At 47.8% G+C, this 19,399-nt stretch overlaps 5 protein-coding genes across 5 annotated transcripts; 2 read left to right on the forward strand and 3 right to left on the reverse strand.

Moving 5' to 3' along the window:
- Positions 1-703: 703 nt before the first annotated feature.
- CTRU02_201314 (LSM domain-containing protein) lies at positions 704-1,201 on the reverse strand (the record flags this gene model as incomplete). Its single annotated transcript, XM_036726347.1, has 3 exons — positions 704-942; positions 1,031-1,091; positions 1,154-1,201. 3 exons carry the CDS (start codon positions 1,199-1,201, stop codon positions 704-706), a joined length of 348 nt encoding a protein of 115 aa, XP_036582029.1.
- A 1,047-nt stretch (positions 1,202-2,248) lies between these two features.
- CTRU02_201316 (uncharacterized protein) lies at positions 2,249-3,853 on the reverse strand (the record flags this gene model as incomplete). The annotated part of the gene is made up of 6 exons (XM_036726348.1): positions 2,249-2,702; positions 2,797-2,827; positions 2,894-2,958; positions 3,026-3,143; positions 3,207-3,579; positions 3,734-3,853. The coding sequence occupies 6 exons, from the start codon at positions 3,851-3,853 to the stop codon at positions 2,249-2,251; spliced, it is 1,161 nt and encodes a 386-aa protein (XP_036582030.1).
- Positions 3,854-5,802: 1,949 nt separating this feature from the next.
- Positions 5,803-7,359, forward strand: CTRU02_201317 (sterigmatocystin 8-o-methyltransferase; the record flags this gene model as incomplete). The annotated part of the gene is made up of 5 exons (XM_036726349.1): positions 5,803-6,069; positions 6,131-6,260; positions 6,317-6,440; positions 6,538-6,686; positions 6,737-7,359. The coding sequence occupies 5 exons, from the start codon at positions 5,803-5,805 to the stop codon at positions 7,357-7,359; spliced, it is 1,293 nt and encodes a 430-aa protein (XP_036582031.1).
- Positions 7,360-9,005: 1,646 nt separating this feature from the next.
- On the forward strand, positions 9,006-11,582 carry CTRU02_201318 (FAD binding domain protein; the record flags this gene model as incomplete). The annotated part of the gene is made up of 5 exons (XM_070203826.1): positions 9,006-9,301; positions 9,378-9,649; positions 9,700-10,070; positions 10,122-10,810; positions 10,871-11,582. 5 exons carry the CDS (start codon positions 9,006-9,008, stop codon positions 11,580-11,582), a joined length of 2,340 nt encoding a protein of 779 aa, XP_070062408.1.
- Positions 11,583-15,846: 4,264 nt separating this feature from the next.
- CTRU02_201320 (uncharacterized protein) lies at positions 15,847-16,126 on the reverse strand (the record flags this gene model as incomplete). The annotated part of the gene is made up of 2 exons (XM_036726353.1): positions 15,847-15,876; positions 15,935-16,126. 2 exons carry the CDS (start codon positions 16,124-16,126, stop codon positions 15,847-15,849), a joined length of 222 nt encoding a protein of 73 aa, XP_036582035.1.
- Positions 16,127-19,399: the final 3,273 nt, after the last annotated feature.

Raw genomic sequence — 19,399 nt, forward strand, 5'->3', positions numbered from 1 at the left:
CCTCCCCCTTATCCTACCCACAGTCACGTTGTACCATCATTGTATAATGTATAAAGAGAGTCACCATAGATACGACGAAACACTCGAAATCAAAAACAAGGAAAAAGAAAAAAAAAATTGTAACAAGAAAAACATGGGCGAGTAGTTTGGGCGCCGAGAGTTGGCTTTTGTGCCTTCTATTTGCGGTATCGGTTTCTTCTCAGCTGGCGTGTCAGCGGACCTTATTTTGCAGCTGAGTGGTGAAACGGCTCATGAAGTGAGGCCTACCCCTTTAGCAAACCGCCGTATCCAAAACTCTTCTTATATCAACCGCCCCGGAATCCCCGCGGCAGAGCGCTCTAGGATGGGTATTCGTGCCTCCTTGACGTCATGAGAAGCCCTCCCCCCCCTTCAAGTTTCTTCTCTCTTTTTTTATCGCCCTTTCAGAACCGTAAAACGCCAGGGGATCTTTCTTTTGAAAAAAGTCATCGGCAGCCTAGACTGCTGCTGCTGCTGCTGCTGCTCCAGTCCCCAAATCAATAAACACATCTTGCTCTCATTTCTCTGCCTCTATCGATCGCAATAACGTTTTGCCGCATTTTAAAATGCCCCAGCCAGATGGAACTTTGCTTCGTTTGTTCCCTTCGTCGCGGCTGCCGCTATCACTGCCGGGTGGGATTGGTCGGTTTCGGGAGGGGGGGTGATTGCGTTGCTCGGCACCACTTTACCGGCCTCCGCGACCGCTGGCGCGGGCCCTGCTGACGGTGGCACGGCCACGAGCCATACCGACACCGCGGCCGCGGACGTTGCGGGAGCGGAACATGGGGGCGTTGCGAAGCATATCGGGGACGATGAAGAAACGCACGTGCGAACCGCGGATGTAGACCTGGTCGAGATGGGAGACGCGGCCGTCGCGGGCGGTGACGGTGATGTCCTTAAGCTGGACGTTCATGTTGTCCTCGGCTGTTGGTTGGGCATGTTAGCGGGTGTTCTGGGATAGTGTGCGCTGTTTGGAGGTAGGGAGATATGACTGGTGAACGGAGAAATATACCTTCAAGAAGCTTGCCACGGTAGGTCTGGCCAGAGGTGATTTCGAGGGTGACGATGTGACCCTGTTTCGCGCATTTGTTAGCTTCGCTGGCATTCTAGTGGAAACGAGAGGGGTATAACGAACCTGAGCCTCGTTGAGGAGCTTAATGGGGATACCAATTGTGGAAGTCATTGTTGCGTCTTTCGGGTTGCGTTGCTTGAGCTATCGTGGGGGTGGGTTGGGAGGAGGGTCGGCTAGGCAGCTTGTCGCGATCGCGCGGGTCGGAGTCCTGGTGGTGAAGGATAAAAAGTGAGGCCGCGCTTTGGGAGATAGCTGGGGAGAGGTTTTTCCGGCCCCGGTGGTGGGGAGAGATTGGCCTCACAGGCCGCAGAGCCACTTACAGCAGCCAGACCCACTTCATCACCATGAAGGGTGCCTTGCTTTGGCTTGTGAGACTTGCCTTTTCTTACACAGGTACCATGTGAAATAATATCTTTGTGGCTATATTTGTAAAATTGTTAAATATTGTCACATAGGGATTGATTAATCTCATATAGCTTTATAACACACCAGTATCAATGCTCATGTTTCGCTTGTCAGGTGTTCACAGGTCACATTACCACGGAACTTGAATTCTTTCAATATGTTATTGTACATCTCACCTGAAGACAAATCGTGATGATTAAGTCTCTATAATGCTTCAATATATTCAGTAAACCTTTATACTCTGAAATTGGTCCTGCCTTTCGTGTAGGTGGGCCAAGTTTGGCCCTTTCGCTTCTTATGTAGACAAACCTCAAGGTATTTTTCCTAGGTGTCTCGTTATTTACTCATTGATTCAGTCAGAGTGAGAAGTTTGCTAGTGCAGTGTCAAATGTAAGTTGAGTGTTTATTTTAGCATCTCAAACTCGAATCACAGTAGGGGCCGCCATGCCTCTTAGAAGTATGAGTACTCTAAAGACCGGAATCAAAGTCTCTAGGTACGAAAAAGGCAACTTTCCGCAGCAGGTGCTTATTGTTGAATTAGAACTATAGTAACAACTGATCATGTTTAGTACATCCAGCTATGGGCATCCTACTAAGGCCTTCTATTGTGACCTTCTGCAATGATAAACCATAAGATTGAATAATTTCTTTCGTTTGCTGAGCAAAACCACCATACTTGAGCAATCAACCGCAGAGCTTTCTGCATAATTCCAATTTACACCTCTCGGCATGTTTGAGATGGAAATCAAATCTTCAAACGGCCTTCCATCCGTTAGACGTAGAAGTATTGTGAACTTGCCCCTGCTCCTCATACGTAATGCTCACCAAATCTGTTCGGATAATTTTACCGTCTGCAGAGTGCTGGCTCGAGTCGCTGCGGTTTGAACGAAAGGTTGGGGCACCCAACGACACTGATGTCTGGTGGTTCTGGTTTATTGGTGGCGTGAGGATGTTCTCCTGGCTGTCACTCTCGACAATGGTCAGACCGAGGTCGTCCTTTGGCTTGGACTTGGGCTTGCGTTGGCCGAGTTCGATATTGCCCCCGCCTCGCGACTTGGACTTGCTCTGGGACCCGTAGTCCTCGTAGTATTGTGGAGTCTGCTTAGAGCCTTTGGCAGAGCTGAAGGGATTGCGTCGCAGAATGAGCTCCAGGAGCGGTTGCATAACGGGAATTGAGCTTGCAATGATGATGGTGCTGCCCTCGACGCTACCGAGTTCTTAAGTCAGCATCAATTGGCACAAGTCCTTGACGTTGTCGCCGGGCCAATTAGCGGAATAGCTTTAGGGGAAACTGGTCTTACACTGTCCAAATAACTAGATCCGAGGTATCATCTGCGTAGGAAGAGTGCGTCAACATTGACACAATGGAAAAGAAAAGAAGTCCACAAGCGGACTTACATGAGAAGTCTTTGCTTCCAAGAGATGGGATACGTGTTGTCTTGTAAATAGCGACAATACCCGAGCTACAGATTAGACATTAGATCCACGACCAGTCATTCCAAGTATCTCAGCAACAGGGGCAACTCGTACATTGAACCGATCCCTAGCGCGCAAGATAAGGCAACTTTTTTCTTGGTAGCCATCTGAAGACGGAAGAGCACTATAGCCGGATACACAGCCAGATAAACGTCGACAAACGCCGAAAATGCTATGGCACAAACAACTTCAGAGACAAGCTAAACAGTCGTAAAGGGTTACATATTTTTCTTACCTCCAGCGTAAATACAATACGCCACCAAAATACTAACATCGAAGCATGTGCCCTCGATGGAGAAGTCCCACAGCGACCTGGCCGGCATGCAACGCCCGAGTAGAAGCCCAGCCGTCACAAACAGCGTCAACTGGCACCATATTGCCATCCACCACAAAAACCACTTGTGGTACTTTCCGGGATTCATAAGACGCGTCAAAAGAGAGACGACAGCTAGCTTCGGAAGGCCAAAGGACATGATGCCGGGGCAGAATGCGGCCGTAGTCCAGAGAATGGCGCCCTGTTGCTGCTCGACAGAGAGCAGCGTCATGTGCTTGCCATTTCCGTAGGATACCGCGATTGTCGATAACGCTGTCGAGATGTAGCCGCAAAACTGGAGCACACATAAGGTTAGCTTGAACCGCTGGTAAGACGGAATAGAGGCGCTTCTGTTCGTTACAAGAACGTTGATGTCGAAGAACACATACCAATCCCAAAATTATAAACTAGTCATCACTGTAGAACTTTCTCATTATCTTGCCTCTCACGTAGGCTCGACCAAGAACGAAACAAGTGCTGATGGCGGTGACGACCCAGCAAATGATAATAATGGCCGGCCCTTTGTCTTGAGCCTTCCACTCATCCGATCCCACCGGCGGAGTCGGCATCTTGAGTTTGCAGAAATGAAACTAGTGATGCCTTTTCACGCATTTGGCCGCATTTCAGGCAAAGGAGAGGGATTCAGGCGTGGGGCAGGCTGTCGAGAACATGGATATATGCAAAGTAAAACATACTGGGTAACGAATTTTCCAGTGCCAATCAAGCAAATCCCAAAAGTATACGGATATCAATTGAGTACGTTCTTCAAACCCGGATTTCAGGTCTTCAGGGGCTCTCATAACTCATAATGTTGACAGGATGTCAAAGAGTTCCCTTACGAGGCTCCCCTTTCCATTCAACAGCAAACTGGCAAGGCTGGTGGCCATCCCTTGCCATTCGTAGCATCACAGCCTCCACAAGAAACACAAACATTCCCGTATCCGAGGATCCTGGCACCATTGAAATGAAGGGCAGTCAAAGGAGCGACCCAATGACAGAAGATCCAAAGGCGGTGGAGATTCACTACGTGAAATGTTACAATGTGATGGGCAAGGGTGGAGGATGCACATGTGTGAACCTTCCACAGTCTCATCGAAAAGAGCTCGGAATTAATGACATGAGATGGTGATAAATGCAACATGATACCATATCAGAGTATATCAGACGCTTTTGAGCATGATTACGAAACCTAGTGGAGAGTCCCAATGAAACCACACCAAGGGCCCCGGAAATGACAGGCAGACAGCCTAGCGAACGAGGCTATCTCCATCATGTTGGAAGCAAACTGGCGACTATATTGACCTATTTAGGAAGCGAGTGGGCTGAGCTCATAGACGAGCCATAAGGCCGTTCGTAGGTGCCGAACTGTCTTGCCCTCCAAGGGTCCTTGTCGAGTGTGAAAGGCCAAGGCTTAGCCAACAGCATTCTGACTGAATCATGGCTCAACAGAGCCGGGTTCATCATCTTTTGCTCCAACAATATGGGTTTGGAGAAAAGAATGAGCCAACCGTGGTCCGCTGGCCAATCGGCGTTGACCCTCTGCTTGATCAAAAGTATAGGTGAGTGTTAGACGAGGAGCGGTCCGTATCGATTGAGATCGATCTTTTCCGCAATAAGCCATGTTCGCCTGTTGGTACTGAGGTAACCAACAACAAACCCCTGGCACGCACCTAGTCCGGAAGTCGTCGGAATGGGGCCGGTGACCCGGGTCCCTTGCCATCAAAACCCGGAGCACGGCGTGTGCAGGGCGGCACTTGGAATTCTTCAGTACCTAGAAATGCCTGTATAGCCATGCATAATGGCCTGAGGGAGTGGGTAAAACTGCGTTGAACGCGAGTCAGCGTTATGTTTTAACTGATAGAAGCCCTTTCGGACCAACACCTAATATTGCTCTTCACCAGCATACTTATTATTGCTACCTATAGTACCGCTTGGTACTTTGCGCTCATGCGAGTTTTTGTCTTGGTATCACTAGGATGAGCCGGGGGGAGCCACTTATAATATCTAAATGTCATATCTCAAGAACGCATATTCTGGGGCTGTGGGATTGTACAACGGTTGTAGACAGCTCAGTGTGCGCGCTGCACGGAGATACTCTAATATCATGGCCCTAGCGAGAAAAATACTCGAGTGTTTCGCAACGCTCGGGTTGATGGACCCATCGACCGATGGAGTTCTGAAATGTCTTGAATAGGCAAATTATTCAGCTTTTACATTCAAGATCTGTTCACTCAACTTTTCATTGAATGATTTTTGGATAGCCGCCTGTTCCGCTGCTATGACTAGTTTCTACCCCTACAGTCTCGCAGTAGTGAGGAGTTCAGGAGATGAGTTTGTGGAGCGTGGGTAGTTGTGCAGACGGAGGGTATCTTAACTCCTCCGACTTCCGAAAAACGTCCACTAGACTGCCTAGACGGTGGGATATAATTACTCGCCACGGTAATGCCAGGCAAGTCTGCCTCGAAGAACTCAACTGCTCTTCTTCTCAGTTCATACTTCATCAAGAGTCACACTCATCATGGCCGCTACAAACGGTACAAACGGTACCAACGGCACCAACGGCACCAACGGTACTAATGGCGTCCACGCCGTTGACTTGGCGATCGCTACAAGCCCGAACAATCTTGAGGCTGTACCTGGCCTTCTGAAAGAACTCAATGCCGGCATTGGGTCTTTGTCCAACGGTGGTGACGAAGTTCGCCATGATCTCTTGCTCAAGGCTCGCTCGTTAGTTCAAGCTCTCGAAGCTCCCAGAGAGACGATGATCAAGCACTGCTGGGCACAGGTAGGCCCTTATCCCCAAGAGCAGCAGCATATGGTACCCGTGTGGCTAATTCATCTCAAAGACTGGTGCCTTGGCCGGTATCAACTTTGGCGTTGACTCGGGCCTATGGAAGCTTATGGCTCAGAACGGCGACAGAACCCAAAAGGTGGATGAGCTGGCTGGATCTCTCGGTGTTGACGCAGCGCTGCTGAGTAAGTTAACAAAGGCAAAGCCCTCTTCTAGCTTTCAACTCACGCTCTATAAACAGGTCGCCTTATGCGCCATCTCGGTGCTATGGGTTATATTAAGGAGACTGGCCTCGATGAGTATCAGCCAACCAACTTCTCCAAGTCTTTAAGCATCCCCATCATCGGAGATGGATATATTGCCATGTGAGTCTATCTTTTTACGGGCCCAACAGTCTGTATTTATGGATGATGATAGCCTTAAAATGTTTACTTATTTATCGGCTAAACGATGATGCTTTAGGACTTCTTGTACCGGCGCTGGTCCCCTGAGGTTTCATGAGTACTCTCGCAAAAGAGGCTTCAAGAATCCCACCGACGCTAAAGATACATCTATGATGTACGCCTATGGGACTGACAAGGACATGTTTGCGTGGCAACAAGATCTGGGTTGTATGTAAACTGCACCCATGGATTCACAAACCTGCTAATAGAAGAGACAGATGGCACACACTTCAACAATCACATGTCTGGCTACCGCCAAGGCCGCACACCCTGGATGGCCCCTGGCTTTTTCCCTGTTAAGGAGAGGCTGATCGACGGTGCCGACACGGATGCTGACGCGCCCTTTTTGGTGGACATTGGAGGCAGTATCGGCCACGACCTGGCCGAGTTTCACCACTACCACCCCAATGTGCCTGGTAAACTCATCTTACAAGACCTGCCAGTTGTAATTGGCCAGATCCAAGAGTTGACACCGGCCATCACCCCCATGGGTTATGACTTCCTGACAGAGCAGCCCGTCAAGGGAGCGCGAGTCTACTACATGCACTCATGCCTGCATGATTGGCCGGATGATGTCTGCGAAAAGATTCTGGCACAAATCAAGGCGGCCATGAAGCCGGGCTACAGCAAGCTACTTATCAACGAGAACGTGATACCGTCGACGGGAGCTTGGTGGGAGACATCGGCGCTTGACATGGTTATGCTGACGCTTTTCTGCTCCAAGGAGCGTACGGAGGGCGATTGGTACAATCTCCTGGAGAAGATTGCTGGGCTAAAGATTGTCAAAATTTGGGGCGCAGGTAAGGGTGTTGAGAGCCTGATTGAGGTTGAGCTTCCGTGAAGTAGGATTACTGGCTTATGTTATGACTCTGTTAAACGGCGGCGGAGAATTATTGGACGTGGGATGATAAACGTTGGCACTACATAAAAAGCAGGGACAAATGACCATTGAATATCAATAGCGCAGTAAATGAGCTGGTCTTTGAGAAGACGGTGGGGGTGAGTGCTCAAGTCCGTGGTGTAATCTTGAACTACACATAAACATTACTGTCAGTATTGCAAAGGTTAGACCAACAAATAAATACAACAGTCGAAGCCTTGCTGGAGTATCAATTATGTGTTCTTCAGGTACACATGGTTCATGACGATCTTTTTCAAGATCTAAAATTACTCCATCCCCGCAATGCCGGGTTTCTAAACAGCTCCCGACCGATTCTAAGCAAGGTACCCCAGATTTTTTGTCAGATGTTAACTTACTTAATCGAAGCAGCTACGCTTACCCGATTTATTAGTTGAGGCACCTTTACGTGGGTAACAGAGTGGTGTGCTCGATTAGACTGTGGAGTCATGGTTGCGTTGGGGCACCCGAGACCCGTTGGCTGAAATGACGCAACGCTACCACTTCTTCACTTCTTCACCATGCAGGCGACTAGTAATAGGCACATACTTTTTAGTGAACTTGGTGCTCTCACAATGAAACTTTTCTAGTGTCAGAATGTTAGTTAATATAATGTATTTAAAGAGAGTAGATGGAGTTTTGATGGACTCGGCAATAACAGCATCACAACGGAAGAGAAGTCCTGAAATTTGTTTATATTTTGCATCTTCACGGATGAGACATATCTTCATATGAGCTGAGATCCGCATTCAAATAAAAGCTGATGACGTGTCGACCTATGTACATGTCATGTAGCTCCTATTGCTGTGAATGTATGTTATAGACGGCATGCTCATTGTTCCGTGGTATCCAAATACCGCAAATACCGCCTATTCTCGGACGGTAAACCTAGCCATAAGAAACTGTATGTGGCGGACAACGGGCGAATTTGTTTTTGCGACATCGTTGGCAGATTAGCGCGCCAAAGCTTGACTGGCGTATCGCCACAACCATGAATCATGCAGGGCACGCCAGTTCACTCTGATTTTTCATCCAGGGTGCTTATCGGGATGAACACGCCCACATCCCATGCTGTCATCAGGCGATCTCGTCTCGCCGTCCAATGTCGGCAGTCGGCAATCCGCACGCCGTTCAGAGACAAAACCAATGGCAAAGGAAAATAGGGGTTCTATGTGCCGTAGCCTCGGGATTTTAAGTGGAGACAACCTCGGGTCCCATTTCCCCAATGGGACTGAGCTTAAATCTTGACCTCCTTGTCATCGGGTTTTAAGACCAGCAGCCGCCGAGCCATGGCTGCGAAATGCGGAGATGGATGCCGCACCGTCTTATGTTCTGCCCACCGAACTGGGTCGGCTCGGGCATCATCTTAGACCCGAATTATCAGCACGGATAGCGGTGGTGGGCATCCGGACTTTTATTGGATTCGCCGTCCTTGCTTCGTGATTTGCCGACACGTTAAGTCTCGCGATATTAATATGCTGCAATGCCCTCCAACTCTCAAGATGGATGTATTCTCTGAATAGTCACATTCGCTATACATTCTTTCCACATCACCAAACACTTGCATCGCAACTGCATTCGAATTCAACATGGGCTTCAAGGTTATAATCGCCGGAGGCAGCGTGTCAGGCCTGTCTCTGGCGAACATGCTGGAGAAGTTCAACATAGACTACGTGCTCTTGGAGGCGTATCCTGAAGTCGCACCCCAGGTTGGCGCAAGTATTGGCTTGTTACCCAATGGGTTTCGAATTCTCGACCAAATTGGCTGTTACGAACCCATTCGCAATATTTCAAATGAATTCTACCTGAAAGCCACAATTCGAGGATCGAATGGCGAGCTTAAAGCAAAGAACTCTGAAGCCACAGTTCAACACACGGAAGAACGGTAGGATGACCTTGCGCAAAAAAAAAAAAAAAAAAAAGAAAAAAAAAAGAAAAAGATGATACTGACGTCAAGAAAGACTTGGTTACCCTTCAATCTTCATCGACAGACAAATGCTCCTCCAGGTCCTCTACGACAATCTCCAACACAAAGATAGAGTTCTCACGAAGAAAAGAGTGTCTCGAATTGACATTGTCAAGGGGGGAGTCCAAGTCCATACGGAAGATGGCTCTCTCTTTGAAGGAGACATTATCGTCGGTGCTGATGGTATCCATAGCACCGTAAGGGAGGAGATGTGGCGTATAGGACATAAAGAAAGCCCGGGCTACTTTCCTCCTGACGAACATTCCCGTAAGAAGTCCCCCTTGAACTTTCCCTTGGTCTGTCTAATGCTTCCCAAGGGGTTCCCGTCGACACAAAATGCATTTTCGGTATCTCCAAACGCCCCAGTGGGCTTCCGCCCCTCACCCAACAAATGGTGCAACACGCTGGGCGAAGTTACCTCATCGTTCACGCGCCTGGTAACAGGACATACTGGTTCTTGTTCAAGGGCATCGACAAGACCTTGCGCGGAAAGGAGATCCCCCGATACACTAAGCAGGACCTGGAAGACTTGGCCAAAGAGCACCTGGACGACAAGATTTACGATGACGTGACGTTTGGAGCCATTTACAAGAACCGCATTATGTCAACTCTGGTCCCCCTAGAGGAGTACGTTTTCGACAAGTGGCATTACCGGAGGATTATTACGATTGGCGATGCCAGCCACAAGGTAGGGATAACGAAGATCTACAAGGCAACAACGCGAAGCTAACAGAGATAGATCGATCCTCTTTCAGGCCAAGGAGGCAACGGCGCCATCGAAGCTGCAGCACTGCTGGTAAACTCACTCACAAATATGCTGGAGAAGAACCCCGACAGTCCATCGGAAGCAGAAATCACCAAGGCATTGGCATACGTTCACGAGGTGCGACATGCAAGAGCCAAGGGTCTCGTGCAGCAAGCCCACGATCTGCAAATGATTCTGATGGGGAAATCTCCCATTTCCAAATTCGTTATCCACGTTCTTATGCCGATCCTGGGAGAGGAGAGCTTCCTCAAGATGGCTATTCCCATCTCCGCAGCTAGCCATCATATCGAGAGGCTTCCTGTTCCATATAGGCCCAGATTAGTCCCGTACGATGATGAGCTGCCGGCTAAGCCCATTAAGAGCAATGTGGGCTCTTGGGCGTCTTGGATCTTGTCGGTCGGAGCTTTGGGATCGTTGTTGTACCAGACCGCCCAACCAGTGGGAATCTCGGCCGTAGCGCGCTCGTTTGCGGCTCTCCAAACGGTTCTACCTGGTGCATCAAACGTTTTCAACCTTTCTACACAATTCCTTGGATTGCTTGGGGCAGCGGTTGCTGAAAACCCAGTGCAGACCATCCAACTCCGCACCAACCTTCTTTCGGCCCTCACGCTTTGGTTCGTCGAGGGAAGCCGTCGTGGCAATCTTCTTGCTATTCCAGCATGGTTTGTTTGCCCCAACTCATAGGAAATGCTTAAGACATCTGGTACTAAAACTCTTCACAGGCCGACAGCTGCTGTCGCTGCTTACTCTTTTCTCGGACCCAACGCCGTAATGCCGTCTTTGTGCCTCACAAATGTCCTGACGGCGTCTAACGACATTCCTGGTCGCCACGTGCCAACCAACACCGCAAAGTCTGTCTTGCCTGCGGTCATCTTGGGCTACGGTATCCCTACTCTTTTGGCATCTTTGCCTATCCAGAACCCTCAGCTCCGCCAAACCGTCAACGTCGTCGCCAGCGCTGCCCCGTTGCTGTCTGCGGCCTTGCTGAAGCTGTTGCCCTCGGCCATTAAAACCGTCAAGAACGCCATCAACCCGCCAAAGGCAGACGTGAAGATTGAGCAGCACGAGTCGGAAGAGTTCCTCGACATGTACAAGAAGACGGACGTGGCGCCGCTCAAACTCACCTACTCCGTTACCGCCACGGTCTGTGCCGTTGCTCACATTGCGGGCTTGATCTACACAACCTTCGAGTCACCCTCCGCAACAGGATCGGCCAGCTTGTTTTCTGGAAGCACTGCAATGTTTGGCTTGGCCTCTGCCACACTCTCTTCGTATCTCGCATATGATATGCGCGTTCGTGGTTTCGTTACCAACAAGCAGTCTTTGACTGCGGCCCTGGCTTCTGCTGCTGGCAGCGTCCTTGTCGGACCTGCTGCTGCACTTTCCGGATTCTTTTACTGGCGTGAGCATGTTGTTTCCAGCTTGGGACAGTAGATTCTTTTAGATTGTATTGTATGATTCTTTGTAGCGAAGCATTGGTAGGCATAGGCTCGGTTTTTCTTTGTTAAAAGACACCTACAGAAACTAGATTATCATTTCATTTGTACGTTATAGGGTAATAGATTAGAGTGTTTCTTAGTTTTTGAAGGTTACCAGTCAATAGACTAGACGAATCTGGAAAGAGATATTCATGAGAAACCTAGCACAGTTACATTATTACGCTTAATCTTACAACCAACCTAAATGAAACAAAACCAAGAATTACGAACACTTGGTGCGTAATCGATGTAATGCGAACAGTGCGGAAGACATTGTCATGATTTGCAAACGAGCACTATAAAGATCGCACTGCCATACAGAAAGTAGAATAAATTTCCATGTGTCTCGGCTTTTCGCCCTGTGACGTTAAACTATAATCACTAACAATGACATTGATTAGATCGATATCAACATGAATGAAAGGAATTTTCTTGTAAATCTATGTCTCTTTTCTTAGTCGGGGACAACTGAACAATCTAAGCGATAACTAAAACTCCAGATACATTCTGGCACTACAGACCTTGAAATTTCGTTGAGTGTATGGGTATAATGGTAGTACGCGACGTGGCGTTCATGAATAAGAGAATGAAATGGCCAGGCATACTGTTCAGGTGAATCGGGGCTGTGTTCTTCTTGGCAGTCGCTGGTGATGATTGACAATGGTTATAAAAACAAGTCGGAACAGGATCAAAGCCTGGAGAATCCTCCCAGATATGACGTTACAACAACACTAGAAGAAAAGCTGGGCGGTTAAACAGAAAGCTACGGCAAGGCCGAGAACAGTGACCTGGGCGTGAAGTTGTCTTGAAGATGAATGTGGGCGCCTGGAAATCAAAGCACGTTAGTTCAAAACCAAAAGACACCTGTTTTCAGCGGCAGCCCTACGGTGTGTTTTGTACGACTTGCCATCGGTAAGCGCTGAAATACCGAACAGTGCCGACATACCCACCACATCTTGCATGGGGGAGGCCGGATGGAGGTGGTTCGGCGCATACGAAGTCGCAGGCGGCCTCGTTACGGCCACGAAAAAGAACTTCGACGTTTCTTCTCGAACAGAAACAATCCCTGTTGTTGAGCAATGCGTATTCTCTGTTTCTCGAGAGACATGCTTTCTGGCACCCCTCGGGTCCGTTGAACTTGCTCTCCAGGGCCCCTTCTAAGTCAGACAGGGTTGTCGGAATGACGCAGCCCACGTAGGACATTGGGGGCAAATCATATAAATGTTGGTCATGCTGGCAAAGAACTCCAACTAATAGAAAAATGTAAATGATGGCGAGATGCATTTTGCACTTGGTTGTCCACAAAGACGTTGTCGGGTATAATGGAGAGAGTTCAAGGGTTGAACCACAGGGGACGGGACGGGCCGCTAGATATGGGGGGACACCGAGAGCACACCGCTCTTCCTATATCGTTCGCCGTGGAACTGACAGTTCCACAAACATGGAGGAATCCCTCAAAGTGAGACACAGACTCACTCCTGTAGTTCGCATGATTTAGCTGATTTTTTTTTTCTTTCTTCGGGCCGGCCTGAGACAGATGATCATATTGAAGAAGTATGTGGCCTGCTGCATGTGACGTGTTGGTGTGTTGGCTTAGAACGAAGGATGAACCGGTGGTTTAGCTCCATGTAGAGCGCTGCTGCCAGATGACCCCCGCTAGACCAAAAATGTGCTTGGCAGACACGTCACATCGTTCTCCCGTATGTCACTATGCTTTAGCGATTACCCTCCCGACTGACAGGCGCCCATACCAACCATGTAGCACAGGCCTACCCTACTAGTAACTACTAGGGCCCGTGCTATGACCTCCAACAACACAGATGTCAGAAGTGCCCTAGACGGAATTACATAACCCTAGAGCTAAAACTTCTTGGTCTTATACCTTGGCTACTGCACGGAATTTCGCATAGGAGCGAGGGCAGCGTAAAGATCCACCTGGCGCGTATGGACAGAAGTAGAGGCAGTTACGTGGCATTGATAACAGATTACAATTGCCATACACTAGGGATATCTCCTCTTGCTAGCTTGTATAATGAGTTGTTAGCACTGCCATGTTGTTTAGCCGCCTATTAGTCCCTCTGGTACGTGGAAGATGACTTCATACATCACCAAGTGCTGTTGGTAACTCATTTTCGCCAAAAAAAACCGGGGCAAAACTATCAAAACTTCTATATTCGCTGGTCTTATCAAATTGTGTGCTGATTTTCAACTTGTACCTGCTCTCTATTCTACAAGGCATGTCAAAGTTGTCAGTAATCTTCATTGATACGTCAAACTAGATCGTAGCAGCAAGGATCATAACCGGGCCCTTAACGTAACATACATGTACTGTTCGAAGTATGGAGGAGAACTGGCTATTGAATGGGATGAATAGGATAAAGAGTTCAAAGCGGGCCTGGACCAGTCGGTAATATTTTTCGAGATCGAATACATGAGGAGGCATGGCTTCGTTCAAGTCTCAACTTCATTCTAAACTGCTCGTCTATTCAGATGCTGGAGGTGTTCGGACCACGCAGCTAGAAGGAAGCAGAAGAACTGCCAACAAGACTACCGTGCCGTATGTGGACGCGTTCGGTCATTCCGACTATGCAAATCAATCCCAAAGAGAGCGTCAAAAATTACAAGCACATCTATGTCGTCAGGCCGAAGACCTTGGTTCCAGTCCACATACATGTAGTTGTGAATGTGCACTGGCTGAACTGACATCAGTTGCAGGACACAGGTTCGGTGAAGTACAAGCGAAATCCTCGGGAGAGGTATGGAAAGGAAAGACACATCCCATCTTTTGTCCCTGCTCCCTTACTTTCAAGTTCGACACCACCGATTTCAATGCAGATTCTACACTGTCAATTTCGATAACCTCTTTATTTGCATCTCCACCTCTTGTTTAAGGCTCTGATACTTTCTTCCAAGTTCCGAAGCTTCCGTAACACGACATCACCCACCCCTGTTGCTCTGTCACGTATGCTGCTCGTTGCCATTTCTAATTGATGGCTATTAGATCAAAAGAAAGTATCCGTTAGAACCCAATATCAAGGCCATAAGCTTACCTCAATAGCCTCGGAGGTCTCGGAGTCAAGTGCGATACCGAAAATCTCAGCGAATCGTACAACTCGTATTTCAGCCTAGCTAAACCAGAATAGGAGAAGCACGTAATCGATTGCACAGTAGGTTTGGCAAACAATTGCCCCTTTCGGACGAATTACAGCTTATTGGTTGGAGTGGCAGTTGAAGGGGGCCAAGTCGGAAAGTTACCTCTGTAGTGCTAGAGGTTAAGCATTTGACCCCATGTAATACACCTAGTTCAGTTGCTCGTGATTGAAGATAAAAGGCCTAGGTCTCTTCCTTCCCCAACATGTAGGCTTTGATCTACAAGCCACCAGCGTGACTCTTTTGTACATATCATAGGTCTGCTGGCTATACGTGACCAAATATTCTTAATAGTATGTATGATTTTGATGACTGTGACACTATCTGACTTGCTCCCAGTGCAGAATACCTTGATTCTCGGGATACTACTCTTCGGACCTAGCAGCGTCATTGCCGGTAGCTGCATAGCCGAACCTCAGCAACGTTTTGAAAGTCGCTATGATGCCAGCTTCGTGAAATGGGCGCAGCAAACATGCAAAAACGCTGGAGGAAACCCTTCCGGCGGCAGCGATGTTCTAGGCCAAGTGTGTAAGTTTCAGGGAGAATCCCCACCTAGTGACCTACAGAAGGTCTGGCATCCGAGGTTGTCATCATCTGGAGCAGCGAATGTCGAGATCCGGACTAAGTGGACCTGTAAAAAGGGTTGAAAAAGGCGACAAAGATGGCGATTAAATCGCAAGGTCTATTAGTCATTGGAGCACGAAGTTCTTTTCGCCATTGTGGGATTCAAAGCACTTTTTGATCGGGAGAAAACAGGCATACACATAAGATTGTAAATGGCAATGAGTAGGGAGTCTGTTGAAGAAACAAAAGATAGTTTGAATGAAAACAGTAATATGAAAGACTCGCTATGGCTGCGATAGCAAGCTCGTCTTTGTTTTGTGTAAGCCCAAGTGTCTCTGTATTAGGCAAAGCTATAGCCGGCTAATAAGACGGTGTATCAGATGCAAGCTGTGCCGCGATGACTTATTGTACAGTTAGTCCTAAGCAATCATCCAGATGATGCCCGAGCATGTTATGTATTCTACAATATGCTACCCATCCATAGCACTTGTTTATACAGTTTGTCCTTAGCAGCACTGGTGGGTGCAGATCGTGTTCTAGGGTCTCTATGTTAGTCTAATATTCACTACGGCGCAAGAATCACGGGTCGCATACATCACCACTCTTTGCCTCATGAGGCCCATTTGACTTTTTACCCTGCTGCTTGCATTGATCATCTAAGGATGCCTGAATGCCAGCGGGTTTGCAAATGCAGGCGCCCTGGCAGTAGGTGATTGTCGGGCCGCAGGCCGCGTTAATGCCCTGTGTCATCAGGATGAAAGCACAAACGATTGATGCGAGCTGCATTTTGACGAGTTTTGACAGGGGTTCCTGAATAAGGCGTCTTAGGGAAAAGCAAAAGGAGAAACGGTCTCTTAGATCGAAAATAGGAACTGAGAATGTGCGAGGAGAGACTTGTACATCGAGAAAAATCACTTTTGCCAAGAGACGTACGATCCATTTGTACTTTTCAAGCCGTGTAACTCGATGCATTTCAATGTCGCTGCAATCCATCCTTACGTTGTTTTGTGTCCCAGGGGCTTTTCGGACATCGTTAAATCCCGATGAAACTACTGTTGTGCACAACTCTGGCAAGTCAGGATACTTATCATCTCAGGGTTACCAAGCTGATCCCTTTAAAACACAATCCAAGTCATTTGGCAGACAGGTGTGTTCGTCTGACCATGCAAAGACTTGCAAAGTCTGTGAGTTTGCCAGAAACCTTCGCCCATCCCTTTTTTCTATCATGGGATTTACTCGAGCGCCGTCTCTTCGTCTTCAATCCTCATAAAGGAGGATTGGTCCTTTGGTAAGCAGCAATCGTTGCCACTTGAATTGGGCGGAGCATTATATTCAACATGCTCATTGAGACCAGCGAGTTTAACTTTGCCCCCACTGTAATCATACTTTATGGCTTGTTTCAAGGGATGTAGTATAACGCAGAAAGCTCTACGGGGCGAAAGGTGATGGGCGTCGACCGTTCATACTATTATTATTTCGTAGCTATATAATGTAACAATTCGAATCAGGTGGTTCGAAAACTCGGAGTTGCCCGCCATCAATACTCTTTGCGTTTCAGCACACTGTTTTAGCTGTCTCGTCAAAAGGTTTTTGGGTTTACAAGCGAAAAGCTTGATTGTACTTTGAGCTGGCATGGTATATTCTGTTGGAATAGAAGATGTGTACCTTGTCTTCGTGGAATCACTCCTGTACTACAAATAGTGTTACAAAGCCTTTGATACGATAATGTCACATTGGTTTAACAACAGAAAAAAGCTAGCTTTATAGGCCATTGCCCGAATCTTATTGTGCGACTTTTCTCCCAGAGTTTAATCGCGTTACACGTTTGAAGGTCCGCAAATTTCTTGGTTGGCAGACCACGAAAAGCGTGGCGCCTTTCTCCCATTGTCATATCCTTCAACTCAGGGATGTAGAAGTAGACCAAAATGCCCATGAATACGTTGATAGAACTGTAAACAAGCCAAAGTTTAGCATCGAGGTTAGCATACTCGGCGTTCATTTAGGTAGGCAGGATATGTTGGACGATGTGGCGAATGTTGTCATGACATATAACACACAAGCAAGCAGATTTGCTTTCTCCTTGATACGAAGGAAGCTGTCTCGGAGACGACCACATATGAAATAGTCAGATGTTGACAGTCAAAGCCAACGAGACCGCGAATTATGAATCCACTCACGCTTACATTGGTGGCCATGATAAATTAGAGGTCGAAGAAAAGTGTAATAAAAGACACAACTTCACTTTTATGTGCCTCATTTTAAGGCCTGAGTATTCCTATACCGCCCAGCAAAAATGGCCGCATGGCCATAAGAAGGCTGCCAGTTGGCAAGACTGTCCTACAGCCTACTCTATCAATTGATAATCACACGCGGACAATTACAACAACGCCTATGAAAAAGAGGCTTCAGGGCCACATTCACACTATGAAGGAAAAATGGAAATCATGCTTCACTGAATTTAGAAACCTACGCTAGGCTTGATGACCATTGCCTGGTTTGGCTAAGCATACTACATTATCGACCCCCGCCCCTAAGGAGAAATTGAATCGGGAAGACCTTCTGCAGCAGTAGTTCAGACGTATTGACACTGTTTCTACCTATGAAGTATATTAAATGTGAGAGATATGCCGTCAGTAGCCCACCCACATAAGCAGAGATTCGGCCGTGAAGGCCCCATTGTTTTCTACAAGATTTCTTGCAGCAAGTAGTAGGCCACCCAAAATGCAACACAAAGGCTGAGAAGGCCTAAAATTTTAAGGAGGTGATGAGATTTTAGTATGTGAGCTGACTGATGATACCTGACTGTGGTACCATCTCCAGTGACTCGAATTTAGGAGAACCACTGCCATGCCACTTTGACTGGGTCTAATCATTCGAACTTGCCCATAGGATCGAATAGGCATCTTCAAAAGAAGAATTTTCAGCCTTTAAGTTCTGAATCTGTTCAACCTAATGGGGTTCAGTCGATGCCATTTACCCACGTCTTGTCCCAATAACGACCCCGGGCTTCTTAACTGGGTCTCGAACCTATTGTTCAAAGACCGCAAGAACTCAACTTTCACGAGGCAAAAAACACATCAAATTTCTAAAATACATGTTCGATGACGAAGCTAGGGGAGCCTTGGTGAAATTACAGGTAAATCGAGACTCTGCCTGACATCGACAGTTCCGTAGGCAATTCGGATGACCGCTCCACAAAAACCCGGGCCTCGGACTTCTTGGCAATGCCGAGGTGCGAGCCTCAATGCCGGAGAAGCATACGCAAACGGTAAGGAACTCGGCCGACCAGCAAGGAGAGTACCCAGTAGACCCAGCCAGAGATTTCAAAACTTCATTGTTCTTATTATTGTTGCCATGAGACTCGCGATGTCTGTCAAGAAGCCTCTTGTCGTTAGTCTTGCACATTGATATCGCGACAATTTGGAAAGCAGGTTGTATTTTCAGCGAATAGGAAGTCCTTATTCTGTAGTCCGGTCTCGGCCGAAAGGTGTTCTTGACCTCCTTTCTTACGATCATACAAATCTCTGGGGGAGTTGTGGCACCATCGAAGCCCGTTTGGCCCAAAGGGGGATGGCGCTGCTCTGCAGGCATGTCTAAACAAGTTCGGTGGCTTGAAGTCGTTACCAAGGCACCTGGATGATGAATCATAGACTTCAGCCGTCGGATGGATGTAGTAACCTCAAAATCTCAGCTTCTTGAGGGAATTAGGTATGATGCTTCTGCAATGCTTGATATCCCCCCTGTGGATTGCAGGCTAGGACTCGCGAGAGGAGGCCTGAAGGTCGTGGTCCGTATTAAGTTGCAGCTTCATCAGTGAATGGACCCTCCCTGAGTAGACGTACCTGATGGGAAACGTGTGGTGTCCACTAATGCAGTTAAGGGATGAACAGCCACAGGGTTGGGTTGGGCTGTCACTCTATTTTCGATCTGCGTTTTAGTACCCGCCCTGGGAAGATCGTTCATCATTGTCTCATCAAGCATGTGGCAGACCCTGGTCTCTAACCGAGCAACTAAACACATTCCCTCCCTACTAATTTAGCAGCTTACGACATCGTCTAT

The sequence above is a fragment of the Colletotrichum truncatum genome (assembly GCF_014235925.2).
Source record: "Colletotrichum truncatum strain CMES1059 chromosome Unknown Contig_0001, whole genome shotgun sequence".
NCBI lineage: Eukaryota > Fungi > Ascomycota > Sordariomycetes > Glomerellales > Glomerellaceae > Colletotrichum > Colletotrichum truncatum.